Source organism: Miniopterus schreibersii, assembly GCF_964146895.1.
Source record: "Miniopterus schreibersii genome assembly, chromosome: 6".
NCBI lineage: Eukaryota > Metazoa > Chordata > Mammalia > Chiroptera > Miniopteridae > Miniopterus > Miniopterus schreibersii.
In genome coordinates, this window is record NC_138107.1 from 82,211,031 (window position 1) to 82,237,914 (window position 26,884).

At 43.9% G+C, this 26,884-nt stretch overlaps 1 protein-coding gene across 1 annotated transcript in view; it reads left to right on the forward strand.

The window, feature by feature from the left end:
• Positions 1 to 257: 257 nt before the first annotated feature.
• Positions 258 to 26,884, forward strand: part of AKAP12 (A-kinase anchoring protein 12) — a 72,942-nt gene continuing 46,315 nt past the window's right edge. The window contains exon 1 of the mRNA XM_081141334.1: positions 258 to 608. Coding sequence (XP_080997460.1) covers positions 447 to 608 — 162 coding nt within the window. The 5' untranslated portion in view covers positions 258 to 446. The remainder of the gene's footprint in view (positions 609 to 26,884) is intronic.

Genomic DNA, 26,884 nt, shown 5'->3' on the forward strand with positions numbered 1-26,884 from the left:
CCCCCCGGAGGCGCTCTGCCCTCCCCTCTTTCCTGCCGTCCCCTCACCGTCAGGATCCCCTGATCCCCCAGCTCAGGTCCCCGTTTCGGAACGGGAGGCGCCCTGGGGGCTGCGCGCGGGACCGGGCCGGCCCTGCGCGTCGGGTCCCCGCAGCCCGGGGGGAGATGCCGCAAGGCGTGTCTGCGCCGCTCATGTGATGAAGCGGGGGAAAAACAAGGGGGAGGAGGCGGCCAAGAGGTGGCTCTTTTTTTTTTTTTTTTTTTCTTTTAAGGAGTTTGCCGCGAGCGCGGCTCCCTCATTCGCAGTCCGGGCGCGTTCGCAGCAGGAGCGGGAGAGGAAGGCGCTCTCGGGACCTCGCGGGCGCACGGTCCTCGCTCGGCCCGCGTCCCTGCGGTTTGGAGAAGGCGTAGCCCGGCGGCCGCGCGCGGGAGAGCCGCAGAGAAGCCATGGGCGCTGGGAGCTCCGCGGAGCAGCGCAGCCCCGAGCAGCCGGAGGCGGGGAGCGGGGCGCCGGCCGAGCCCGAGCCCAGCGGCGGCAGCCCCGCGGCGGAGGCGGCGCCCGGAGCTCCGGGGGACCCTGCCGTCGCGGTGGCGGACCCCTCCACCAAGGTACGGGAGCGCCGGGCCACCTGCCGCGGGGAGGCGGGGGTGGGGGGATCCCCCTGATTTCTGCCCGCGAGAACTTCCCGGCCCGTCCAGCCCATCTGCAGACGCGGGCGCACGAGCCCCTCTTTTCAGGGTTGTTTGCGCCGGGGCGCGAGCCGAGCGGCAGCGGGCGCGGCGGGGGGCCCGCATCGTTGTGGCGGGTCTCGGGGGCCGGCGGCTGCGCCATCCGCAGCCATAAAATCCCGGCCCCGCGCGCCGCCGAGCGCGCCTTTCTCCCGGCTCTTCCGGTGGCAGCGACCCCACCCGGGGGCCTGGGCTGCGCGCGGAGCCCGTGGAGAGCCCACCCCCGCCCCGAGGCTTGAGCCCCCGGCGCCGCTTCCCGCAGGTGCGGAAAGTCAGCGGCTCGGCCAGGACCCGTGTTCAGCCGCGCGAACGGGCCACCCGTGGGTCCCCCGCCGCGCGCCGCCCCTGTGCGAGCCGCGCCCGCAGCGACCTGGGTTTGGTACCCAGCCTCCTGCGCTGCGGCCGGAGCGGGCAGCGCCTCCTGATGCGCAGAGACCGGGTGCAGCGCGCGCGGGCCGAGACCCGGGCGGGTTCCGCGGCCCAGGCTGCGTCTTCCTTTGCGCCCGGGGCGTTCGTTGCCTGTGGACTCGACGCCGTAAACAAATCCTGGAGGAGCAGTCAGAAGTTCTCCAAGGATGCGGTCTGTACTCCAGTCGATGGAGGCGGTGCTGAACCTGCTGGGAAATTGGCGTTTTATGGTCTTAAGTCTTCAAAACTGAAATATATATTCTTGGCCACTATAGCAGCCAGGTTGGTACTTGTTTCCATCATTGGATTTTGGATCTGTTTTCCAGCCTCTGCGTTCATTAGCAAAGCTTCGCCCAACCTGTTTTGTGATATCCGTATCAGAAGGTGTGGACAAGCGTACTTAATGTTAAAAAGCAAAACAAAAACCCGTGTGTCGAATTTGAGGATACAGATTACGTGAGGACCTTTAAGAGTTTCTCAGGCTATAGATATTTAATACACGTTTAATGCATAGGTAAATATGTTTAATAAATATTTTTATAGGGAAAAAAACAAGCTGAAATCTAGGTAAATTTCACAGACTATGGCCTCATTGCCTTGACCTCTTTAGCTGTTTCAGTCTAGTTTGGGCTGAGACTGCTCCTAATAGCTAGATTACCTTCAGTCTTTCCCTTACAACTCCTTGTAAAACCCACAGTCCCTTCTGCTGTAGGTACTAAGCAGAACTGACTGCCTGGTGTTCCCAGATTTTCTAAGAGGTGCCTAAGCCTTGGGCCTAAAGAATGTACTGTCCTCATGAGGTCTGAGTCACACCTTAATCCTCACTGTACATCACTTTATAATGCCAGCCACTGTCAAATGGTTGCATAACCAGTAGGTAGAGTCCAGTAATGAAAGTAATTTTAATGTGTAATTGCTGAAGCTGTCAGGTTCATTTTTTCCTTGGCTTTCACTCTTCCTCAGGTTCTCTCATTAACAGTTCACACTGAAACATGGTATTCCCTTCCCAATAAAATCCCGTTTGTTCATCAAAAAATATCCCTTCCATTTTCTAATTCTCTTCTCTTTAGATCCTTCTTCCAGAATCTTGTTCTCCTCTTTCCTGGTCACCACCCTCTTGAAACAGTCAAGCCATGTCCTTTAAAAAGTGACTTAAATGACATCCAGAATATCACTGGCCTTCTTGGCATTCTGCCCAGTTGTCCATTTGGAGGCAATCAATAACTTACATGTATCCTTGGAAAATGCGTAGTTTTTGTTTCAATTAGCAAAATTCATGTCTCGGGGTTTGAAGACCTAAGTCTTTTCAAAAGAACCTGAATTAAGAATGACTCAGCACAGGACGCTTGCCTCCCCCAGTCACCCTGTTAAGCTCCAGCTCCTGACCTCTGAGTAATTCCGTCTGCCATTCTAGGCTCTCACAACACCATGGGTCCTTCTTAGCAGTTTCCACGTTTTGTGAGCTTAGTGACTTGACTGAGAAGTGTTTTTCTAGCTATTCTGAATGTCCCACAAGGGCAGGAACCATGACTGTTGTCTATAACAAGTGTTCCCTCGGGTGTTGGATGCTGCCTGGCACGTAGTAGGCTCTCAGGAAGGGATGGTGCTGGCTCCCTGGTTTTGATTGGAGACTATCAAGTTGGGAAATACCCTAGCCCATCCAATTTTTCTACAGTTTAATCTTTGAACTTCTCATCATGATCCATCTCATGTATCAGACAGTGATTAAGTCAAGTCAGTCTGGTTATTAATAGATCTAAAATATTTTGGCAAAAATTCAGATTTGGGGACTTTGGTTCCTATTTCTGTAGAAAGAGTGGCATGCTAGGCAAATCGAATTGTCTTTAATCTCAAATGGATAAATATATTAGCCACAAGTATGCAGGTGGCTCAAATGAGACCACTTCAGTGCATTGAGTTAGTTATGAATTACTTCTTGAGCTTTCTTGTTTGGGTCTGTGGACATTTGGGCAGGTTTAGATTAATACATCATTCCCTTGGCACCAGTAGAATGCTGATGATTAACTAAAGGCTGTTAGCAGACTTTTCCCCCCCCATCTAAATGATATTCGTATCATATGCATACTGCCTGTTTAGCAGTCCAATTTCCTTTCCTTTTTTCTGCTAATTTCAGTTACCAGTTACTCACTGAGTAAGTGCTCACACATCAAAAGATGATACACTAATTAAGTTATTACTCCTCTCAGGCCAAACTTGATTACTAAGCCTAACGTTTAGATGCACTACCACAGAGAAAATGGCAGTTATTGTCCAGGTTTAATTTTGAGACTTGACTATTTTGGTCACTGCAGGGGCAAGAATATTAGACACAAGCGGTAAAATAAAGACTCATTAATCCTCAATTGTTTGTTTTAAAAATTCATCTTCCAAGGAGTGTTTTTAAACCAGGAGGCGATGTAGGGTGGGGTACATTGGATAAAAATGACAAATTTACTTCCGTGACTCTGGCAGATCTTGATTCTGAAGCCAAGCTGCAGGTTAAGTCTGGACAATCACAAGCCTCTAAATCAGCCTTTCTGTATTTTCTGCTTAATCAATGATTGCAGAGGTAGAAACGGAACTGTGGTCAGTTGCAACAGTGAGGCCAATGTCTCTGGCAGGTGGGAAGATTGGGGACTCCTGTCAGTCCTTTTGATATAAGAGCTGAATCACCAAAACATAAACATGTACTCAAATAGGAGAATCCATTATCTGATTACATTAAAACAGACATTTGAGATGACTAAATGCATTTCGCAATTCCTCTTCCAGCCTAAGGTAGTATGCTTTCTCTCACTGGCCCACTGTTTACAGGATGGGAATGGAGACTGAAGATTGCCTTAATGGGATTATGTCACCAGTTTTACACTGAAAGGGCTGGAATTTAAGATGATGAGGCAAGAATTATGTTTGTTAGTGGAGTGGTATCTTTATGTGTGTGGCTACCTGTATTCGTACGGGTTTTTGCCAGATTATAAAAGTTGCTTCTATCTGATTGGAACACAGCCTAAAAGTTAGAGATATGGATGTGAGGATTGTCATTTAGGATAGTGATAGCCTGTGGGGACGGCAGGGCCTTCCCTTGAATCTATTACAGCCTTTTAGGCCGGTAGATGTATGAGATCAGTGGAGATTTCCGCTTGAAATATGTTCCTCTATGAGACACGGGCCTCAGATGGGCATCCTTTTGAATTCATTTGGGTTAACTAAGCTGTTCCTGGATAGCTTTAAACTGGTATTATAAGGAACATTCTAGTTCGGAATCTTATAGGATAATTAATAAAATGTCTTATTTTAAAAGGTACTATAGAATTGGGTTTTTTCCTTTTGCTTCATCAGCTTTCAACACATATTCAGTGTTGTACAACACCAAAGAAAGGAAATCAAACTGCATGGTGCTTATCCTTGGCCTCTGTAATTCTCTATGCCGTAGTCATTCATGAATTGAGAACTTTTAGCTCATGAAAAAACCCTAACTATCCTTGAACCCAGTTCTTAGTTGTCTTACAATTTAGAATAAGTTTAATTTTAAAATAAGACAATGAAAAAATATGAAAGAAAAAAAAAAAGCTGGGTTTGGAATGGAGAAGCACTATGTGTAAGTATATTGTCAATAAATTCTTGAAAAATCTATAATTATAATTATTTGAGTTGTCTGATTAGATTTTGGGCCATTTTCCTGCAAATTAGCACCGTATTAGCGAAGGTAAGGGTAGGGTTTTGTACTTATGATCATCCTGTTGTGTCCTACTCATTAGTACATCTAATAAAAGGATTGGTGTGAAGATATTAATAGTCTAATAATTTCAGTCATACCTGTCTTATTTTTTATCCTGAATAATTGGGTTTACTTATTAAAAGCTGACTCTAGATTTGACATTTTTGAATCATGAAGCCTTTACAAGATGATAAAGAGTATTTGTTTACTTTTATCAAAATGATTTTTTTAAAGGCATCGCCTGACAGGATTCGTTTAATGTTTATTTCTCTAAAAATGTTCATGGTTGAGAACCTCAGTTTGTAGAGTGTGGTGAAACGTGAAAGTCACCTTTTCTTTTTGACCCCTCCAGTACTCACTGCTTGAAGTCAGCGTTGGTGGTTTCTTGCTTATTCTGTCCAAAACTTTATGCATGGGCAAGGATACAAATAAAAATAGTTCCATCTTTAACAAATAAGATCATATTATAATGTATATATTCTGCTCCTTCAGATTTTGAATGTCTTTTCATATCAGGACGTACAGATCTACCCCTATTCCTTATTAATGGCTACATGCGTAATTTCTCCTTTATGGGCTGAAGTACCATAATGATTTAACCAATCCCCTGTATTTATGTTTATATTTTCCTAGTCTTTTGCCATATTAAATTGACACAGGGAATATCCTGGTTCACATACCTTTGTATGTGTGCAAATGTACCTTTTTTTTAAATATGTTTTTATTGATTTCAGAGAGAGGAAGGGAGAGAGAGAAACAAACATCAATGACAAGAGAGAGTCATTGATCGGCTGCCTCCTGCACGCCCCCTACTGGGGATGTAGCCTGCAACCCAGGCATGTGCCCTGACCGGGAATCGAACCGTGACCTCCAGGTTGATTGGTCGACTCTCAACCACTGAGCCACCCCGGCCTGGCGCAAGTGTATCTTTAGGGTAGATTTCTGAAGTGGAATTGCTGGATCAGAGGATTTATATCCACTTTAAATTTAGATAGGCCTTGTTAAGTCTCTTTCCAAAGAGATTCTTCCACTTTGCATCCCTACTCTGTAGGTCAACACCCACTTTCCAGAGCCTTTGCCTCATTGGGTGGCAGATTTTCTAATACTGGCTGCTCTGCACCTCCGTTGGCCCCTGAATTTCCTTGGTGCATTTTTAATGATGAGGTCGAGTGCCTTGTCATGTATATTGGCCATCCAATCATGAACTGGACTGGCTTTCAGAGCATTAAGTAAAGGCTATGTTTATTTTACAGTTAATTAATTTTTAAAGACCCTTCCCCCCCAAAAAATTACTCAAAGTAGGAGGAAAGCAAGTTCAGAGCAAAAAGGCGACTGAGGGCCTGGTCTTTACTTCCTTTTCTTCCCAAATTAGTAAACTGTCTTTAATTTTATTTGCTTAGACAGTGACCTACTTCTTAGGCTATCAATCTAAAATTTTCCCCTCTGGGAACAATCTAAAATCTAGTTGCCAGAAATTTCTTCATACTTCTGATCCATGAAATGCTGGAAACAGAGGTTGGGGGCCACAGAAACCCACTTCCCCTGGGTTTTGTCTGCTCTCATTCTCTTAACAAATGATAGCCTGGCTCGGTTAACTGGAATAAATGTGTTTTCCCAGAAAAACGTAGGTGTTCAAAGCTCTGGAAGCTTCAGGATCTTTCACAGGATGTTTCCCAGACACTGTTGCTTCTCTTAGTACAAGTATTCATTCAAGTTCAAAGGTTTTTGTCTTCCCTACAGCTTCTCCATGATGTTAAAAAAAAAAATTTGGAGAAACCCTGTAATTTCATTCTGTTTAACCTTAACCATTTATAATAAAATGTCAGTTTTATGTTTGATTAGTAAATGAGACAAGCCACAATTTAAGAAGGGGAGGTGACTACAACTCATTGGCCAGTCTTCTGTTTGTTATACGCAGACATTGCAAACAGCCAGAGTATTGAGAGATTATATTTTCCCAGTTGCCAAACTTGGTTGGTTGACTGAATCACCTGGGGAGCTTTGAAAGACACCCCTGGGCCCATTCTAGGTGCCTTGAATCAGAAAGCTTGGCAATTGTAGGTCTGAGATTCTGTAACCTTAATGCTCTCCAGTACCCTGATTTGCCTGGTGTGGCACCGTTGTCTTAAGAAGGGATGTAGGAGGGTGTAGGGGCTGCTGGAGGCCCAGGGCCAGGCGGGCCAGGCGGAGGGGACAGCTAGTGTGGGTGGGTAGGAGGGAGGGCTCCAGATGAAGCTGGAAGATTTGTTAGGTATTTCCCTTCTCACATCTTGAGGAGAAAATAAAGGAAAATATTCCTCTGACATAATGTCATTCCTTTATTTTCCTGTATGGAAAACAAGTGTGCTGTTAGCTGAGGCTTTTCTAAAAAGAATGTGCTGTTTGGGGTGAATAGGTCTCGAATCAAAAGCCATTACCCTTCCTGAGCAAGGAGCGGCCACTTGTCAATGTTCACGGTTTCCGTTCCCACCTGATTGCCTCTCAAACCTTTTCCCTCATTGATTAATTTGCAACTTCCTCTGTGCTAGGTACGTAGGCCTTACTTTATGGCCTTTGGCTGCTCCAAAGATCTGTGATGAATCTTCAAACCTAAACAAGGCCTTGCAGATCAGAGTAGGGGCTGGCTTTCCCCACCGCTTATCACTCTTGATTCCGTAAACACCCCTTTCCTAGTTTCTGTGTTCAGGAACTGTGCTAGGAACTGCGGAGACAAAGAGAGAACTCCAGCGCTCAGTCCTAAAAAACTAATGCTCTCCCTTTCATATATTTAGCTCTTTAACCCATTAGAAACTTAAAGATTTTATGTCTAGAGGGAGAGATCTAAATTCATTTTCCATATAGTTACCTATCGTTCCAGTACCATTGGCTAAATAGTCCTCCTGTTAAAACTGGAGTTTCCATACATGTGTAAGCCTGTTTATTGATTTATTTTACTTTTAAAATTTTCCTGCTGTGTTTTTGTACACTAAGTTAAGAGTATTAAGGGAGTGGCTAAAATTCTAGACAATTATAGTAGCAAGTCCATGGTTTAAAATACTTTCATATTCTACATCTGAGGTGTTAGCCTGGTCTCTTGTGGTAAGTTTATACATACATAAAAGTAAAAAAGTGGGAAGCAGGTGTTATTTTTTAAACTTAATTTTTTTCTCGGTAAGTAATAACATTATGCGTTAAAAATAGTGAATTAAGTGTGTCCTAACCACTTACCATATGAAAGACACTGGCCTAGATGCTTTGGGAGGTAAAGAAATAAGGCCACGTAGCGTTACCCTTTCGCACCTCATAATCTAGGTGAGTTGATAGGGCCCCACTAGAGGAAAGAGTCAATAACAAAGATTGAAATAAGTTGGGGGAACAAGAGAAAAATTGCCTTCAGTTGGTACATGTCCACCCAGTGAATTGTCCACGTAACTGCTATAGAAAGAAGAACGTTTCGGAAAGTGTTGCAGGCAAATAAAAGGCCATTAGTCGGGAGGCCAGAAAGCACGTGACATGTTACGGGGCTGGTGGTTGTAACGGGAGGCCGGGAAGAGGGCGGCCACAGGGCTGCAGCCGGTCATCGCAAGAGCCGCACAGGCTCCCGACGGGAAGCAGCGCAGAGACGCAGCAGTGCCACCTGAGTGGCCCAGGGGCCCGGGGAGAGCCTCGCACACAAGGCCGAGAGGACACCTGCGGGAGACTGGGGGATGCGAGACGGGAATGGGTGACTTGGGGGAGGTTGTGCGGGCAAACATTTCCCCAGTGCGGTAGGTGCGTGCATCAGGTGTCAGTAGCGGGGGCAGTGGCCCTGGGGGCAGGGAGCTGTCAGAAAGAACTGAGATTCCCAGGTGGACTGCGGACAAGAACGCCCCCCTCGTGACGTCCGCCTTAGTTGTCTGTTGCCGTGTAACCAAGCGTGTCATCAGTGATTTCTCTTTAGAAGGGTTAGAGAAACCCTTGGTAGTAACAACTTAGGACTTCTGGAAAAGGAGGTTTGCTGCAGACCCTGGAGGCGATGCCAGGGCACCCATGCGGCCAGTGCCATTTCTCTAACGGGCCTGTCAGAACAGAGCCCAGGGGCGCCGGAGGCAGTCCAGGCTTGGGGGGGGGCTGGGGGCAGCGGCAGGTCCGGCATCACAGACGGTGATGACACCGAGGGAGCGGTTGGCGCTGTCTGTGGAGAAGGTGGGCCCGAAGGTGAATATTAATTAAGGACACCACTGGATTGAACAGCTTTTGGATCACTGCTTCATCGGTGACAGTGACCATTGTACCCCAGCTCGCCCGTGTGCACCTGAAAATGAGAGAACCTGAAGGTCGACTTGCATTCCTTCCATTTGTAGGCGAAGAAACGAGGTAGCTCGGGAAGGTTTATCTGTATTTATCTTTCTTCTTGGCGATTCTTTCCATCTCCAGTTCTGCCCTTCGGTCTGTTGTTCAGAGGACGATTTATGGTTTGTTATTTTGCTTCGTGCCGGAGCCCATGATTTCGTATTGAATTGAGCCATTACCGGCTCTGGGTTTTGTCTGCTGCAGTATCACTTTTCTACCGTCACTCCTGATATTGACCAACCTGATTGAAGGTGGGCTTTATTTCACCCTTGAGAATTTTCCTTACTCTCTAAAATACGTACTGTTGCAATGCATTAGATTGTTGACAGATTTGATGGTTTTTAGTCTTTTTTTTTAATACTTCCATTCTGTGTGATAATTTTTCGGTAAATTTACACACTCTTGCAGAATGCCTCTTAAGAAACTTCTGTTCAAAACTATTCCTCACTTGGATATGTGTGTAAAACACTGACCCGCAGCAGTAACATACTGAATGCTATGCAAAGTTCAATGGTAGATGTGATCTATCTACTTTAAATTTACAGTTGGTGTACACAACTGTATAAATTGGGGGAGGGGGTGCAGGATTAGAATCTACAGGAAATGGCTAAGAATTAGCCCGCCTCTGATGAATTTTTCTTAATTACTTCAGAAATGACACGTTTAACCAATATTTAGACATGAGTTCCTAACTCCTATAATGTTAATGTAAATATTTAAACAGAAGATTTTGTTCTTCCTCCGCTCTGTTTTATAGGAATTAAGCTCCTGAAAAGCAGTGAAAGTTGTCACCACTGAGGTGTACTAAAACCGGTCCTGATCACTGAGCTCTTTCCTGCAATCCTGATGAAAGCTAGTGTACGAGACTTAAACAAAGAAGAGTTCACAGGAAGGAACAGGGCCCAACGCCAGTTTTGATGGCAGTTTTCGAGCTGCTTTGGTTTTGTTTGCGATGCACACAATCTGTTTTCCTTGGTTATTTTTTGCTCCCCATTAAAGACACAGTAAGGTCTTTTGAGTGTTCAAAGGCTTTTGCCCTGTGACGGAGATTCTGTGCTGACCAAAGAGGACCTGCAATACTATCTAGAATTGAAACAGTGACAAGAGATTTCAAGTGACTTCTGGAACCGTGCCCGATAAACAGTCGTCCACGACAGGGAGGAATGCAAGGAATGCTCAAGTATTCAGGGAAGTGGGTCAGGGTTGAAAGGACTCCATTTGTCAGAGCAAGTTTCTCAAGCAGTGGCTGTGATCCGGACCCTGCTCATTACCCGGCGTGCTTTAGTCTTAGGCAGATTAGGTGACCGAACTGACTTTCAGCCTCTCGGAGGGCTGGACTGCGAAGTAACAGGTTTCCAGATGGGCCTGCAGTCCCCACACCAGAAGTGAAAAGTTAGGGCTATACATTGGTGACCAGAAAGTTATAGATGTGATAGGTTGATGCTCAACTGCTGAGCCACGCCAGCTGGGCAATAAGTGTTTTTTTGAATTGCACGGTCTTGGAATAGAAATTATTTAAAGAGTAAATAGGAAAAAATATAGAGTTCCTTTTAAATAAACTAGGAGTCCTTTTTTTGCCGACAAATGTTAAGCACTGCAGGGTACCCACTGAGGTCCTTGTGACCTTTGACCTTAGTGCGCTCAGTTTATTGTGGATTTTACAGACTTGTGGAATCCATAATTTGCCATGAGCTGTAGCTAAGTGCTGAACAAGGGTCACAAACATGACAGGTCCCAAAGGCAAGAGAGAGGGCACACACTGAGTACCAGGAAAGGTGGCACAGAGGGTGCTATATGCCGAATGTTTGTGTTCCCACCAAATTTCGTATGTTGAAACTCCAACCGTTGATGTGATGGTATTAGGGGATGGGGCCTTTGGGGTGATTAGATCATGAGGGTGGACCCTCATCATGGGATTAGTGTCCTTATAAGGAAAGACACAAAAGAACTTATAATCAAGAGAAGGCCTTCAGCAAACCGGGAAGAGAGCTCTCACCAGGAACCAGATCAGTCCTGGAAATCCCATAAATGTTGTCTAAGTCACCCAGGGCATGGCAGTTTGTCATAGTAGCCTGAGCTAAGACAGAGGGAATGGAATTTGTGGTGAATTTTTCACGAATGAGATACTTGAGAGAAAGCAAAAAAATAATATTTCAAATAATAAAAAAATGAGCCTCATTATATTGGGAGAGATACTGAGTGAAAAATAGTCTAGGGAAAGTTTTAACTGCAGGACTTTCCAGAACCTTTAAAATGTTGGTATTAATTATGCCTCTCCAGAAGGGCACATAGTTTGCATTTTACCCAAATACACTTAGGAAATGCCAGGCCAGAGAGGAGAGCACAATGACAATAGTGATTGAGAAGCTTGGAGAGGTATCTTGTGGTTGTGCAGTGGAGAGTTCTGAATATTGGGGTAGGACTTCTCCATTTATTGGGATTGGTGAGAAGAAACCAACAAGTAATTGGAATCTACATGGCATCTATTGGGATGCAGGTGGGGACTTCAAACTTAACTTTATTTTCCATCTGAGACTGAGAATAATTCTGAGATATTAAGGAAATTTGTTATTATTGGGGGGGAGCAAGGAGGTTGGACTTTCATTTCATTCATATAAAAGTGATTGTATTTTTTATATACCTAATTTTAATTTAACCACTTATAGAAAGACTCTTACTCTGTGGTTAAAATGGAAAAAGAAGGAATATGTCCCAGCTTCTAAATATACATTATTTGAGAACTGCCTCGCGTCACTCTGAAATGAAATCTCTCATATTTTTATGTCTTTCGGTTACATCTAATCTGGGTGATACATTTGGGGAGGGGTGAGAGAAAGAAATAGAAAATTCAGGCAACTGTAAGGATCGTTAAAATTTGGGGGATAGAGTACACTATGGATTAATTTCATTGTTCAGATAATCCCGATAATTGCATCATGTTTCGTTTGTGCTTTCAGTCTGCAGTAAGTCTAATAACTGTTTACAGACTCAATTTCTGTGGCACTTAATTAAGTGTTCTTAGGGCTAAACATCCCAGTGCACGCCACATTATGCCTTCAAACTTTCCCTTAACCGTATTTTCTGGGGCCAAAGACAATTAGACTACTGTGGAGTTAAATGCTGTAAATTATTGTGCTCCTCAAACCCTTTCCAGCTCCTGCAGTGAAGACTGGAGGTATTGTAACTGTGTGTGAACTTGAACAAAGATCGGGGAAGGTCCAAACAGAGCCTTCTTGAATGGAGTTGCAAATTCTTCCTCTGGCAAGTAAGAGTAAAGGGAAATGTCACCCGTTTGTTGCTTTTTATGGTCATGAAGAAGGAAAAATCCCCAAAGCTTATGATTCCTTTGCTATGAGCTGACCAGCTGGCTTATTTCGGCTTCGGATAAGAAGCTGAGAGAGACACTGATGTATTTTTTTCCTTGAGCCTGATTAAAGCAAATAACTGTATTCTGGGGTTGCAACTCAGCTAAATGTTTAAGAAAGTTGCTTCTTTGTACAACCTAAAAAACAATCAATGTAGGGCTTTTCTTTTAAGAGTGCTTTAGGCTATATAAGCAGAAGCAACTCAATCTAGGCATAAGGTACTGATTCCTCTTTCATAATAAATATTGACTAAAATTGTTTACTTTTAAAATTAGCATATATATACAGAAAGTTTAATATACTCACTTATTGACTCCTTCCTTCAATGTAACTTCCTGTGATATTCTCACAGGCAGCATTAACGTGATAGGAGTGAGGGATGGGATGGTGAGGGATGGGATGGGATGGGATGGATGTGTTGATTTTGTTTCTGTGCCTGTGTCTCAGGGCTCCTCACACAGTTGTTTTACTGTGTGTTTCTGTCGATCACAAGGTGGAAACCTGTAGAGAATGAATTAATAAATGCATAAATCTTAAGGATTAGGTGCATATAGAAATATAAAAAATAGAGTTTCTTCTCTTTATGACTATCAAGTCACTAAATGGATTTGAGAACCTATTAGGGACCAGGGCACTTTTGGGGGACTCGTACATGCTTTTTTCTGTCTTACCAATAGCTCATGGCTTCTGTGGGGTAAGTGGCATCATCCCCATTTTAAAAATGAGCCAACAAAGTGAAAATTACCTAAAATGCCAGTCCATGCTGCCTTTCTAGGTATTCTGGGATATATTACTGCATGTGCTGTGCAGTAAATGGCAAATGATTCATCCTTATTGATCACCAGTTATTTCAGATGCTGCTCTCACATTGCGCCCTGTCAGGGCCCGGAGGTGGCTGACGCCAGGCCATGAGCACGCTTGGGGTTTGGCGGCAGGTCGCAGACCTACGTGAGAACCGACACCACGCGTCTTTCTGCTTCATTTGGGTGTCGCTGAGTGCCAGGCCCATCCGATGGGTCCCTGCCCCGTATGCGCGGCTCTCCTGACCCGCCGTCCATCATCCATCCTGCTGTACCTTGTTGAACTCCCTTCCTCTTGACACACAGGTCCCCCCTCAGGTCCTCTCCCAGCTGCTGTGCCAGCTGAGATCAAGGCGTTGTGTGTGGGGATTTTAGCACTCGGTCATGTCACCAAGTTTCAGAGCCGCGGATACACCTATGTGTGGGACAGGTTCTCTCAAGAAGGGCATTTCCCTGTCCCCTTTGCCCAACTCCTCCACAAAAGGGAGTCCTAGTGGTGCCCTCACTATCTTGCAGGTGGTGCCACTGGCCCATTCCTGCCATTCCTCTTACTTACCAATATGCAGGCCACCAAGAAGTTCAGTTACTTGAAACACCGGGGCAATCACGTAAATATCTGATTGTCTGACCAGCATGCGGCACACCTGAAACTAATACAGAATAATACTGGATGGGAACTGTAATTGAAATAGTTTTCAAAAAAAAGTTCTGTTGGTTCTAGTTCTGCCTCCTCAGACCTTTTCTTCGTTCCCAAGTTTGAATTGCCCATGCTCTGCACCGCAACACTAGCCTGCAGACTGGTTTCCGGCTGCTGGCCATGTTTCTCTGCATATGACGGCTTTGTACATGTAGGCAGTTAGGAAGCAGAGGGCCCTGGGCCCTGTGATCTGAGAGGCCCTCTGCTTGCAGGCATGTATATTTTCCTTTTTGGCCTCCAGCCATGCACCTGTGCATCTTAACCCGTCATTCTCCAAGGGGCACCTTGAGGGTTGGGAGAGAAAGACAAAAACCAGTGGTGCGTTGAATATTTTCTTTTGATCTTCCATATATTTTCCTCCATTTGGTGATTGTAGTAATAAAGTGAAGCTCTTTTCATTTTAAATGCTTTCCCCCCAGTACACTAGCACGGCCTCAGGGAAATGTCTATATAACTGCAGTCAGTTTCCCATCACGTTGGGCATCCCAAGGTAGATGGAGACTCTGGCGTCTTGAGCATCTTTGTATAAAACATAACTGTAGTTTGGGCTATAAATTTATTCCATTATTGGGTTGGTTTTTATTTTGGGAATTCTGTCTGAAGCAGAAATATGGCCAAACATTTGATTCATAGTCATTTTCATTTTCAACAAGCAGGTATCTGGTCTGAATTAACTAAAGTTTAGAAAATTTTTGTTTTCCCTCCCTCCTCCAAAAGAAGAAAATCCCTGCAGGCGGTTACAGTTTTATCAGCAGGATCAGTACAGGGAGGGGTCTCCCCGCAGCCCTTCTTGCTCAGGACTCTTTCCCAGGTGAGTGCTGTTTTACAGGGCGCAGCCCCTCCCAGGGTTCTTTTTTTTTTAAAAAAAGCCAGAGACAGACATTACGCAACTTCAAGTCTAAGGTTTTAACGAGTTTTCTGGGTCTTAGTTTCCATACATTTCAGAGTTTAAGCCCATTTTCTTTGCCTGTGAATAAAAGATAGTTTATTGGCTGAAGTTGGTCAGCCTTTAGATTTCTTCCTTTCATGTGACGTTTCCAGAGAGCTTTCTTCTCTTAAACTTACTCTTTCTGACTCACATGGTGATTCTCTGAAAGTGTGGGTGACTTAATGGCAAGGGAATGATCTCTTCCTGAACTGGCAGCTCTGGGCTGTCTCCAGCTCAGGCCTCTTGTAGCTTGTATCTATGCAGAATTGGTCTTTGAGGCAGCATTTAACAAATACTGAATTCCTCCTGTTGATATCTCTTCATTTTCACTCCACAAGCTGTCCTGGACATCTTGTCCACTGTCTAGGTCTCCACGACATCTCCGTGCTGTTGGATCCTGAAACTGCCCACTTCTCCCCCTGGGCACCTCTATTTCGTTGCCTTCTGCCCTTCCAAGCTGAGGGTGCCCACCTCAAGCCCATACCTCCTGTTTCCCGTTTCCAGCTTGGGGCAGGCGGGGGGGAGACTGTTCTTTGAGGAAAGTTGGTGGAACACAGAGGGACTGACTGAAAGAGTCGAAGGGAATGGAGAATCAGCTTGGAGGAGGGCCCAGCAGCCTGGCGAGCCAGGACGACAGCTGGAGCAGGGTGTGGCCCTGAAAGGAGGCCCGGATGGCTGCTGACACTTGAGGACAAGAGATAAAGGCCTATTAGCTCTCCAGTGTTGGATGTTTAAAGTAATGTACCTGTCTTGCTTGCTAACATTATAAAAGAAGATGTATATTTAATGGAAAATCCTAGGTGGTTCTTTTGCCCATAAATTCTACATGAAGATAGTGTGATATACAAATGCATGTTAAAGATACATTTTTAGCCCTGGCTGGGTGGTTCAGTTGGCTGAGAGTCGTCTCATGCACTGAAAAGGCCTCCGGTTTGATTCCTGGTCAGGACACACGCCCAGGTTGTGGGTTCAGTCGATGTTTCTCTTTCTCTTTCTCCCTTCCCCTCCCTTCCTCTCTTCTCTAAAATCAATAAAAACATATATTTTTTAAAAGATTCATTTTTATATAATGTAAACTTATAATGTAATATTTCTGGTTAAAAACCTGAATTTAGCGTCAAAAATCTTATTTGGATGATGTAGACTGAATTTAAATCTGTAGGAAAATATAATTTCTCTAAAAGCTTATGTTTTAGGGACAGTGTTAAATTTATACATGTAAATTAAAGCAGTCTTTTCTTTTTGGCAACAGTTTTATTGATAGATAATGCATGTAACATACAGTTCACCCATTTAAAATGTTTAATTCAATGGTTTTTAGTAATCAAAACGTTCTTAACCGAAAATTTTTTTTTGAACAACTGGAGGCAGGTGATATTTTTTAACTGATTTGAGGTATATTCTTTTTTAAAAATTTAATTAATTTATTTTTATTCAAAATATTACAGGTGTCCCCTTTTCTCCCCATTGACCCATTCCACCCCCTCCCCACCTCTCTCCCCACTTCCTCACCATATATTCTTTTTTTAAGGTATATTCTTACGGCTGCTTAAACCTTTTGCTTCATAAGACTTCAGTTGGCTCTTCTAAAAATGTTTTGAGAATCAAAGTCTAGGAAGGGCACTCCTATTGCTGTCTGAACTTTAAATAAGCACTGAGGGATTTCATGACCCTCTAAATCAGTTAGCTAAACTGACTTTAATCCAGTGGACTTAAATATAGCAGAAGAGCCCGGCCGGGTGTGGCTCAGCGGTTGAGCGTCGACCTAGGATCCAGGAGATCACGGTTCGATTCCCGGTCAGGGCACAGGCCTGGGTTGTGGGCTCCATCCCCAGTTGGGGTGTGCAGGAGGCAGCCGATCAATGACTCTCTCATCATTGATGTTTCTATCTCTCTCTCTCTCCCTTCCTCTCTCTGAAATCAATAAAGATATATTTTAAAAATATATATATAACAGAAGAAAAACAACTTGAAAAAATATAGCAGAAGAAACAGAACTTGAGTATATTAACCTTCTAGGAGAAAGGACCACTAAGTATAAAATCCAAAAATAATAATGTTTAAAAGTCATTTAAAAATCTTAACAGTACATACCTAGGTCTGTATATAAAGCCGTTCCTTCTCCTTACCTCTCCGTCCCTCCTCGGCCTCTCTCGTCAGGGGAACCACATGATCATCATATCATCATCACAGCCACTGTCATCACCACCATCATCCTGCCTGGCCTAGAATGGCTCACGCAACAGATGTGTGAAGAAAACACTGGTGAGCCCTAGGAGCCCGCTTGAGTTCACTACGCATCAACCCAACAATCCTATTTATTTCATTTTCTTTTCTGTTCTCCTCCTTGTTCTTTCTTCCTTTCTTGGTCTTTTTGTTGTTGTTTTGGTTCCTGAATTGATGGCGATTTGGATTCCACCAACGAGACTTGACAAAAAGAACTCCCCGTTTCCCCCTCCCCCCAGTCCTGGTAACCACTAATCTACTTTCTATCTCTAAAGATTTGCCTATTCTGGACATTTCACAGAAATGAAATTCTGTAGTCGGTGGCTTTTTATGTCTGACTTCATTCACTCGGCATAGTGTTTGCAAGGCTCTTCCATGTAGTAGCGTGTATCAGTACTTCATTCCTTTTATTGCCAGGTAATGTTGCGTTGCATGGATATACCCCACATTTCATTGATCCATGCGTCAGGTGATGGGCATTTGGGTTGTTGCCATGTTTTGTCTGTTACAAATAATTCTGCTATGACTGTTCGTGTGCAAGTTTTCATTTCTCTTGGGTATTTACCTAGGAGTAGAATTGCTGGGTTATATGTTGACTCTTTGGTTAACCCTTTGAGGAGCTAGCAGACTGTTTCCAGAGCAGCTGCACCACTTCACTTTCTCTCCAGCAGTGTAGGGGGGGTTCCGGTTTCTCCACATCACCCCCCAACACTGGTTATCTGCCTTTTTGATGATGGTGGGTGTGAAGTGGTCTCTCTTTGTGACTTTGACATGCATTTCCCTGATGGCTAATGATGTTGATCCTGTCGGTTTTTAGTGAACTAAATTTCTGGTGTTCTTCTTATACAGCAAGTAAAGTTGAAAATTAAAGATGCCTTCTGAAATGATTGTGTGTGTGACAGACACACGATGAGACCAGGTGAACATTGTGCATTTGTGTGCCCTTGGCTATTCCAGCATGTGCTTTTCTGCCTTCTAAATGGTTTGCGTAGTCCTGACTTAATAGGTAAGAAGTACCGTTTCTAGCTGGGGGAGTTGCTCACATAATAAAATGTTTCCGTGGTGGGAGCAGTGATAGTGGCGAGAATTTCTGTTGGCTGAATGTTTCTCATCAGAGGCAGTTTATTCTGGAAGATGCACCAGTCATCAACGTTTTGCCAGATTTGCTTTTCTTCTCTTATTCGTAACTTTTTGTCGTTGAAATTTTAGACATTAAAATACTTCACTCCTAAAGAGTTCAGCACTGTCTTTTAAGAATAAAGTCCTACATTCTTCTGCTTAACCATGGTACCATTACCATGCTTAAGAAATTTAATATTAATTTAATGACACCATCCAATATAGACTCCATATCCAAACTTCCCAGTATTCCTTAAATACATTTTATACCTATATTTAAAAAACAAAGTGAGTCCAGGATTTAATCAGAGTTCCCAAATTGCATTCAATTATGTTTCCTTTTAAAGTCTCTTAAAATAGAATACTTTTCCTGCCTTCTTGTTGTTCGTGGGATTTATTTTTTATGAAGAGCTCAGGCCAGTGTCGTGCACAGTGTATTTGTCAGATTGGGTCTCCTACGATTCGATTCAGGCTGCACATTCTTAGCCGGAATACACCTACCCATGGCATCTCAGCAGGAGCCGGGGGGCCCCCATGCAGGTGACGCGGAGCTTGGCGATTTGAGCAGGGGCTCCCGCCAGATCCTTCCATTGGGAAGGTATGCTTTGCCCGTGGGCTGATGCGATCACTGGATGCCCGCTCTTCTGTTGCCAATGTTTCAACGTCCATCGATGGTCCTCGCCTGAGTCGCATGGGGGTTGCAAGGTGGTTCTCCTCCATCATGTCTTCTACAGTTCCCCATCTGGCATTCTTCTGTATAGAAGAGCTTTTCCTTTTCACCTTCTTCTCCGCCTTCTTTTCCCTTAAAGTTAAAAACGTTTTTTCCAATCATAAGGTTATGAACCTATTTCCAATTTTTATTTCAAACCTATCTCATGGAAAGAAACCTCTATCTACGCCAATTCAAAGACTCCCCTTGGTAGGGACATTTAACCAAAGAGGAGGATGGCTAGATCATTATTGCTAGGCTGGTTAAAAGAATGGGATCAAGATGGTCACCGTGAGGATCACCCGGGTGTGCGTGGTGACGGTGGAGGAGGCGGCAGGGGAAGGGTGGCGGAGAAGTAGTTCATTGCAATAGCACATCTTAATTCCATTACAGTGCATCAGAAATATTTTGTGAGAAATGTTGATTTTCCTTCCTGAAAGAAGTTATGAATTATATGATAAACAAAAATAAGCTCTGTCCCGGACCAGGTAGGAGTCTTTAAGCATTATAAATATGGAAATTGGAAATTGTAGAAAGATTAAAAAATGGCAGAAAAAAATAGAAGTTCCAACTTAACCCAACCATTATCTATTTTTATGTATTCTTAGAAAAAAGGAACGTCTGTGACTTGGTGTCAGTGGGTTCACAATTTTATAGGTAGTTTCTAGCCTCAACAGCAATAAAAACAAATGACAACTCAGGCTGATAGAAACAATGGTAGGAAAACGGAGGTATGGATTCTAAGCCAGTTTTCACAGCCCTGTTGGACCTGTATGTGGTGAGCCCTGATGCTGATTGTATTACCCAGAGCTTTTCACCCGGTGTGCCGTAAGAGTTTTTAAAACACGCACTGCCTGACTGTGTAGCCTGGGGCACTGAGCTCTTTTCCCTTAGATTGTCAAATTAAAATATGACAACAGACAACACAATAGCCATCCGGTGTGAGTGAATCAAAATTATACCTAATTTTTTTTTTTTGGTCAAATTGACAAAAAATATATTTGTTGGTGTGCCACAGAATTTTAGTAATCAGTGTATGTTCCATGAGAGGAAAAAGGTTGAAAATCACTGTACTGCCCTAATCTCCATTTTGAGCCCTTGGTAATAACACTCTGAGAATGCGTGTACATTTTACATTTAGAGAAGGGAAAAAAACTATGGAAGCACAAATTTTTGAAAAATGAGTTTACCCTCCAAGAAGGTGATAAACAAAACAGCTGGGCTGAGACCTTCCCCCAGAAACCCCGTTACAGGAGACATCGCGTTTCTAGAATCCGCATTTTGTGGTTGAAGACATTTGAATTAATCCTGCAGTGTTTTTGTTTCTTGTTCGTTTTTTATCAGACTACTCGACCCATTTTATATTGATTTAGTAATCTGAATGTTAAATACAAATCTGACGCCGCGCCTGTCCCCGGAGGAGCGGGATCTTCTAGACTCACTCTCCTTCGCGAGTCGCGGGGACCGCCTGCGGTGCATTGTCCCCTCCAGGTTGTGCGTTTGTGTCCTGGCTCCCCGGGTTGCAGAAGGGCCGTTTCTCCTTATGCTCTCAAGTGACTTTATGCAGATTAAGCCCGTAGAATACTGCCTTGACTTGGAAAACTTCTAATCCTCTAGGCACCTAGACTGGTTTTGTTGAATCGCTTAGCAGTCATCTGTCCAGGAAGAAAATAGCTAGTAAATCATAAAAATTAGATCAAACATAATTATTCATCGATGACACCACTGACCATCTGTCTTGGTCTAACGATGGTTGGGCAACAAATTGATCAGACTGAAATTTTGCGTGTAAATAAAATTGTGATTGAGGCTAAAGGTTCTGTGGAGCCTAAAGAGACCTTGAAATACAATGATCAGGATAGCACAATAAATCTTGTATTTCTTTTACCCTTCCATGTTCCTGGACACTTTTTTTTTTTTTTTATGGTAAAATTTAAATGTAGCAAAGCTAAAACTTTCAAAGTTAATGTGAGTAGCATGGTGTTCTGGTGCTTAGAGCCCTTGTTGCAAGCTCCTTAGCAGAGCCAGGAAGGAATGAAAACGTAGATTGCTACCTCCAAGGGTTTGCTTCATGTTAAAACATGATTAAGACATTTTCACAGGTGCCAATAATTCAGTTGCACGCTTCTGCTCCTGCTGAGGGCCTTAGTGGGACTGAGAAAGGGTGGCTAATGCAGCTGACTTTGCTTCGTCAGCGTTCTGGGAAGCAGAAGGGATGCTGCTGGCTCCCAGCTCGTGTCACCGCAGCGCGTCTCCCTTGGACGGAGCCTCCCCAAGCCTCACACAAAGGGAAGCCAGCAGGGCTGGGAGTGGCTCCAGGAGCTCAGTGCACCAGGGGATCCGAGCTTTGGAGGAACTTACTATTTATCATTTATCTTTGCCCCCACCCCCAGGATGTCACTGATTGTGTTTTATCACAATCATGGGCATTTATGAAAGATTTAGATAGCCCATCGCTGTCATTGTCCCTGTATTGATTTATCTACCTAATAAGACCTGTCCTTTAAAAGATTATCCTTTGTGGAATACTGTGGAAGGATTGTGTCTGTCTTGGCAGTTCCGAGGTGGGATTCTTTGTGTGCACGTCTCCACAGGCACATACTCAGTTTCAGCGATTTAAAGCAAGTCTTGCCCTTGGACATTCAGTTAACAAGAAAACAAACCAACCTAAAAGCAAATACAGCACCTTATGAAATCTTGACGATACAGAAGAAAATGAACCCGCCCTTTCCTAGGGGTAATGACCTCCGCAGCTGTTTAAAGGTGGGTTCCGTGCTCTGGGGCTCCCGCTCTCCGTCGGAGCAGATGGAGAGGCCGAGCGGACGTCTGAGCGTGGCTGTTAATCGATGGGGCTGCAAGAAATGTTTGTCAGTTATAAATGTTACATACGCTGGAATGCCTTACTAAGCAGTGTGCGTGCTCCCAGTTTAAAAGGAAGCCTGGAATTGATCTTCTTGTGGGTGGAGCATTCTTACGATAATCACACCCATACAGATAAAACTCACTTTCTGGACCTGCTCCTTTAAACAGAAAGTTTAAGATGCAAAATGAATAGAAGGAGGGCTCATGGTATATTGTTTCTAAACACTGAGATTTTACAATGGAAGAACTCTGTGGAATTGAAATAATACCTGATAAATTCCTTTACCTTAAAATTTGATGCTTAATAAATAATAGACACTCGGTAGATGTGTATTGAATGAGTTAACTCGTAGATCTTAAATGCAACCTGGTTCCTTAACAAAACAGGAAGACTTAAACCCGCAAGTAGACTCTTGCCTCCTCTTTAAGCATTTTCTTTGGTGTACTATATTTAAACAGGGCTAGAAATCCATTGTCTTACTGAGCTCTGTTCTTTTTGAACAAACATAAAAAGGCATTTTAAATGATAATAATATACATAGGAACAAGTTTTAGGAGTAATATGTGGATTTTGTAAGAATTTATTCTTCAACTGTAGTGGTTCGCTTGGCACTGGTGTTTTTCCTAATATTAAATAAAGCATTAATCACTGAAATATATGAGACGTGTTAAGCCTTCCCTTTCAGATCCTTAGGGAATAGCTAACAGGCGTGTGTGTGTGTGTGTGTGTATTTTTTTCTTAGCAAAGACGAGTCATTTCGCACTACTATGGAAGAGAAATAGTAGAATTTGTCTATCTCTCTCTTGTGTTTCATTTAAAATCTACCATGATGAAATGTAGATGTTCATCAATTTCATGTTAATTTCTGTGTTGAAAATAATCTTTGGGTCTGTACTGTCTGAATGTGGATAGACTCACAGTGATGGAGGAGCCAAGTGTAGTTCATTGTTATCAAGGAAGAATCATGCATCTGGTTGGACTCGGGGTTTTGGAAAGGTCCATTCTTTGAACACGGTTTTGTTAGAGATCTCTCTCTCTCTCTCTGCAGTGGTGCTTTTGGTGTTACAATTATTAAATGATAGTGTCTAGTTCATGACTTAGCTTAGAACAGTGAGTTTAAAAGTGTTCTTCATCAAAAGTTACCTCATTCTTTCTAAAATTCCTTGAATAAATTTTTAAGCAAACCGTTATAGTGGATTTGAAATTGAGAACAAAAAATCTTGAGTGTCATAGTGCCTACATGACCTCAGTGGCCTAGAATGCCTACACCAGAACCTTGTCTAACTCTTGGGAAAGCGGACATTATTATATTAAGATTGTATTCCCTGATACTATCTTATTAAAATGTTATCTTTTTTTTTTTTTTAAGAGAGAGAGAGAGGAGATAGGAGCATTGGCTTCAGGAGTATTGGCCTGGAAGCTGAGCATTTTTAGCATGGTTTCTATTCCTAACCAGGTCTGTGACCTTGGACAAGTGATGTTCTTTTGGGGCTTTGTTCTCAGCATTATAATGGAGGGACTCTTCTAGATGATCTTGAGGAGGAACGCTTCAAGCTCTGATGTTTCTTTTCTTTTTAGAAATATGGTTGTATTAGCTACTTTATATAATACAGCTCCCCATTTTGGCATATGGGTTTTTGATTTGTTTATTTAGTTCAATGTATTTAGTTCATAATTTATGAATTTGTAAACATGGATTTTTGAGTTGCAGTTAGCTTGAAACACTTCTGTTTTGCTTTCACTTATAGAATAACCACTGCTTATGTTTCCATGTCATTAAAAAAAAAATTGCAGTTAACTAAGCCAGTCGTTCTGTTTGCCAGTGAACGCGTGACAGCCTACTTCCATTCTGCCGGGAGTGGCTTTGTTTCCGTACCGTCCTCCTGTTGTTTCCTTGGGGTAAACTTCCAGCCTTCCGGCCTGAGTAGAAAGGGCCTATGTTAGTCAAGACATGGATTTGAATCTCCAGTCTGCCACTTCCCTAAAATACATGGCTTAATGTGCGAGCTGCTTTCTACAGACTGGATAGAAGCCTGTTAAAGGGTATGAATTCACAAGTTATGCAGATTTTGATGGCACTGGGAACAAATGAGTGTTGAGATTTCACTGTCTCATCACGGGATATTGGTAGAGTTTACCTTTATTTACTTTTATTTTTCCATCACCATTTATCCCCTCTGTGCCTTCTTCCACCTCCCCTGCCCAGTCCCTCTGCAGTCGGTAGAGTTTATTTGACAGATGAAGGATCGTATGTATCTTAGGTTTGCTTTGGTTTTCGCATTGCTTTAGTTTATGAGAGCGGATAAATGCATGTCCATGTGTTGATTCGCTGATTTAATTTTATGGTTTAACAGTATTTATTGTCCACTTTATCTACTGGGTCTTATTATGTGCTTCAAAACTCATGGTTTATGTTTTCACATCTGCACATCTGCAGGCATTCCCTCAGCTAACAATTTTTTCCTAAAATTTTTTGAGTGAGTTGAGTTGCAAGTGACTTCCCTTAGAAGTTTCTTACACGTAAGGATTGGGTTTCCAGGCAAAGCCCCAGTCCTGGCTTAACCCATTGTATTCTGATGACACTGTAGCATGTGAAGTCTTGGCTTTTGGTGAGTGGCTTCTATGTGAGGTTGGAACCCAGTTTCCTGTGGCTCCTTTCTTTTCTCCACACGTTTGTTTCTTTAACAAACACTTACATAGTGCTTACTGTGCTCCAGGGGTTGTCGCAGGCCCTTTACAAACATTAACTCTTAGTAATCCTCTCAATAGCCTATGAGGTAGTACTATTGAATGAAATGACATATCCTCTTATCTTGGCAACTAAACCTTCAAAATGACCTAGAAGACCAGGTCTGAGGTTAGAATTCTTAGATTTTAGCCCTTCTGGCTGGAATGTGGGAATGCAGGGAGCACCAACCTTCAGCCTGTTCTCTTCCCACTCCTGGCTGCCCCCACACCTTGAGGGGCCTCCAGGGCAGTGTGGACCACCCACACAACCACTCTTGAAACACCCACGAAAGAGCCTAGCTCCTAGCGCTTCAGTCAGGGGCTTGCAGGAAAGCTGCCCTTGGGACAATGAAGGTGAAGGCCAGTGCTGCTTGCTGGGGAGGTGGGATCCTGAGGCCCCTCCAGTCACAGAGGCCACACCACTGGCCACACACACACTGGGCAGGGCAGTTGAAGCATGAGCCCACGTGGTAGGACCAGAAAGATGGTGAACTATGCCTGGGCAGGGCGAAGCCAGAGGAAACTCTGGTGGAGGTCCCTAGCTCTCCTACCTGGGCATAGGGGTGAAAGACCAGTGGAACCATCCAGTAGCTGGTTCCCTCAGAAGTTTCCTTCAGGGTAGCTGGCGCTCTGGAATGTGGGCCCATGTTTTATAAGGTAAAGCAAATGAGTAGAGGTCTCAGGGCCCAAGTGATCTCAGCGTATTCTCAAACTTTATATGGGTAAGAAGCCTGATTACCTGGCTTGGAGCTGGGCATGGAATGCTTGTGCCCAGTGGGACAGTTTTGGTAAGCAGAACCAGTCCTGTGGGATGAACCCAACGCCAGGTTAAGGCCCTGGATACCAGTGTTCATCAGACCCCAGAAAAGGTGATTACCTCGAGTAATCAGACACTAGAGGTAGACAGCAGGGAGTGGATTAAGAGGTGGAGGAGCCATGCTCCTATACCCAGGGCCTTTTGTCAGGACTAGGCATTCTCTGGCAGAGAGAGAGGGAGCAAGAGAGAACAGTATTAAGATAGAAAGCCCAAAATGAAAAACAGTGAACACCAATGGGTTCCATCTAAGCTTGGAAACTGTCACTGACACAACCAAGCTCAAAGTTGTTTTTTCCCCGCTGGCTCATCTCCAAAATACATATTTCAGGCTGCTGCTTCCTATCCAGGGCCCTCCCTGGTTCCAGCTCTGAACTGGATGCAGTAGCAGCCTCTCTGCCTCCTCTTGGCCTCCAGCTTGATGGTGGGGGGATTTTTAGGTTTGTTTGCTTATGGTCCACTTACATTCAGCAAAGCGTACAAATCTTAAGTGTACAGCTTGATGGATTCTTACAAAATGAACACACGTGTATAAAGAGCTCCCAGGTCAGCTTCTAGAATATACAGTGCTCCAGAAGCCTCCCTGTGGGTCCTTTCAGTGATTACTCCCTTCTGTCCCCCCCAATCCACATGTTGAAGCCTTAACCCCCAATGTGACTGTATTTGGAGATAAGGCCTATAAGGAGGTCATTCGATTAAATGATGTCCTAGAGTGGGGCCTGACTGAAGGGATTTATGTCCTTATAAGGAGAAGCACTGCCCTCTCCTCTGTGACCCAGTTGGTGCACTGAAAGGTCGCCGATTCGATTCCCGGTCAGGGCACATACCAAGGTTGTGGGTTCCATCCCTGGTCAGGGTGCGTATAGGAGGCAACCAGCCCATGTTTTCTCTCTCACATCGATGTTTCTCTCTCTATCCCTCTCCCTTCCTCTCTCTCTAAAACCAATAATAATAATAATATATTTGAAAAGAGAGAGAGAAGAGACACCAGCGAGGGCCCCTGCCCATTCTTTGTTTTTCTGTCCCTCTGCCTTCACCATGTGAGCACACAGTGGGAAGGTGGTCATCTACAAGCTCAGAACCAAGCCCTCACCAGAAATCAAATTGGCTGGCACCTTGATCTTGAACTTCCCATCCTCCGGAACTGAGAAATAAATGGGTTGATTAAACCACCCATTCTGTGGTATTTTGTTGTAGCTGCTCGAGCGGACTAATACAAAGACTTTGGAGGGTGACCTTAGGAGGTCAGTAAAGAGCATGAAATGCAAGACGCAGGATGAGTGTGTAGTGGTCTAGCTTGCAAGGTTCTGCGGCGTCAAGAATAGGTAATGTGAAGACCCTAATTTATAAAGCAAAAGAACGGGAACGATTGGCATCGAGTAAGACTAATTCAGTCATAAAAACTTACATATGAAAGCAAAATGCCGTACCCTGTTCCCCAGAGGCAATAACTGGAAACTGTTTTATAGGA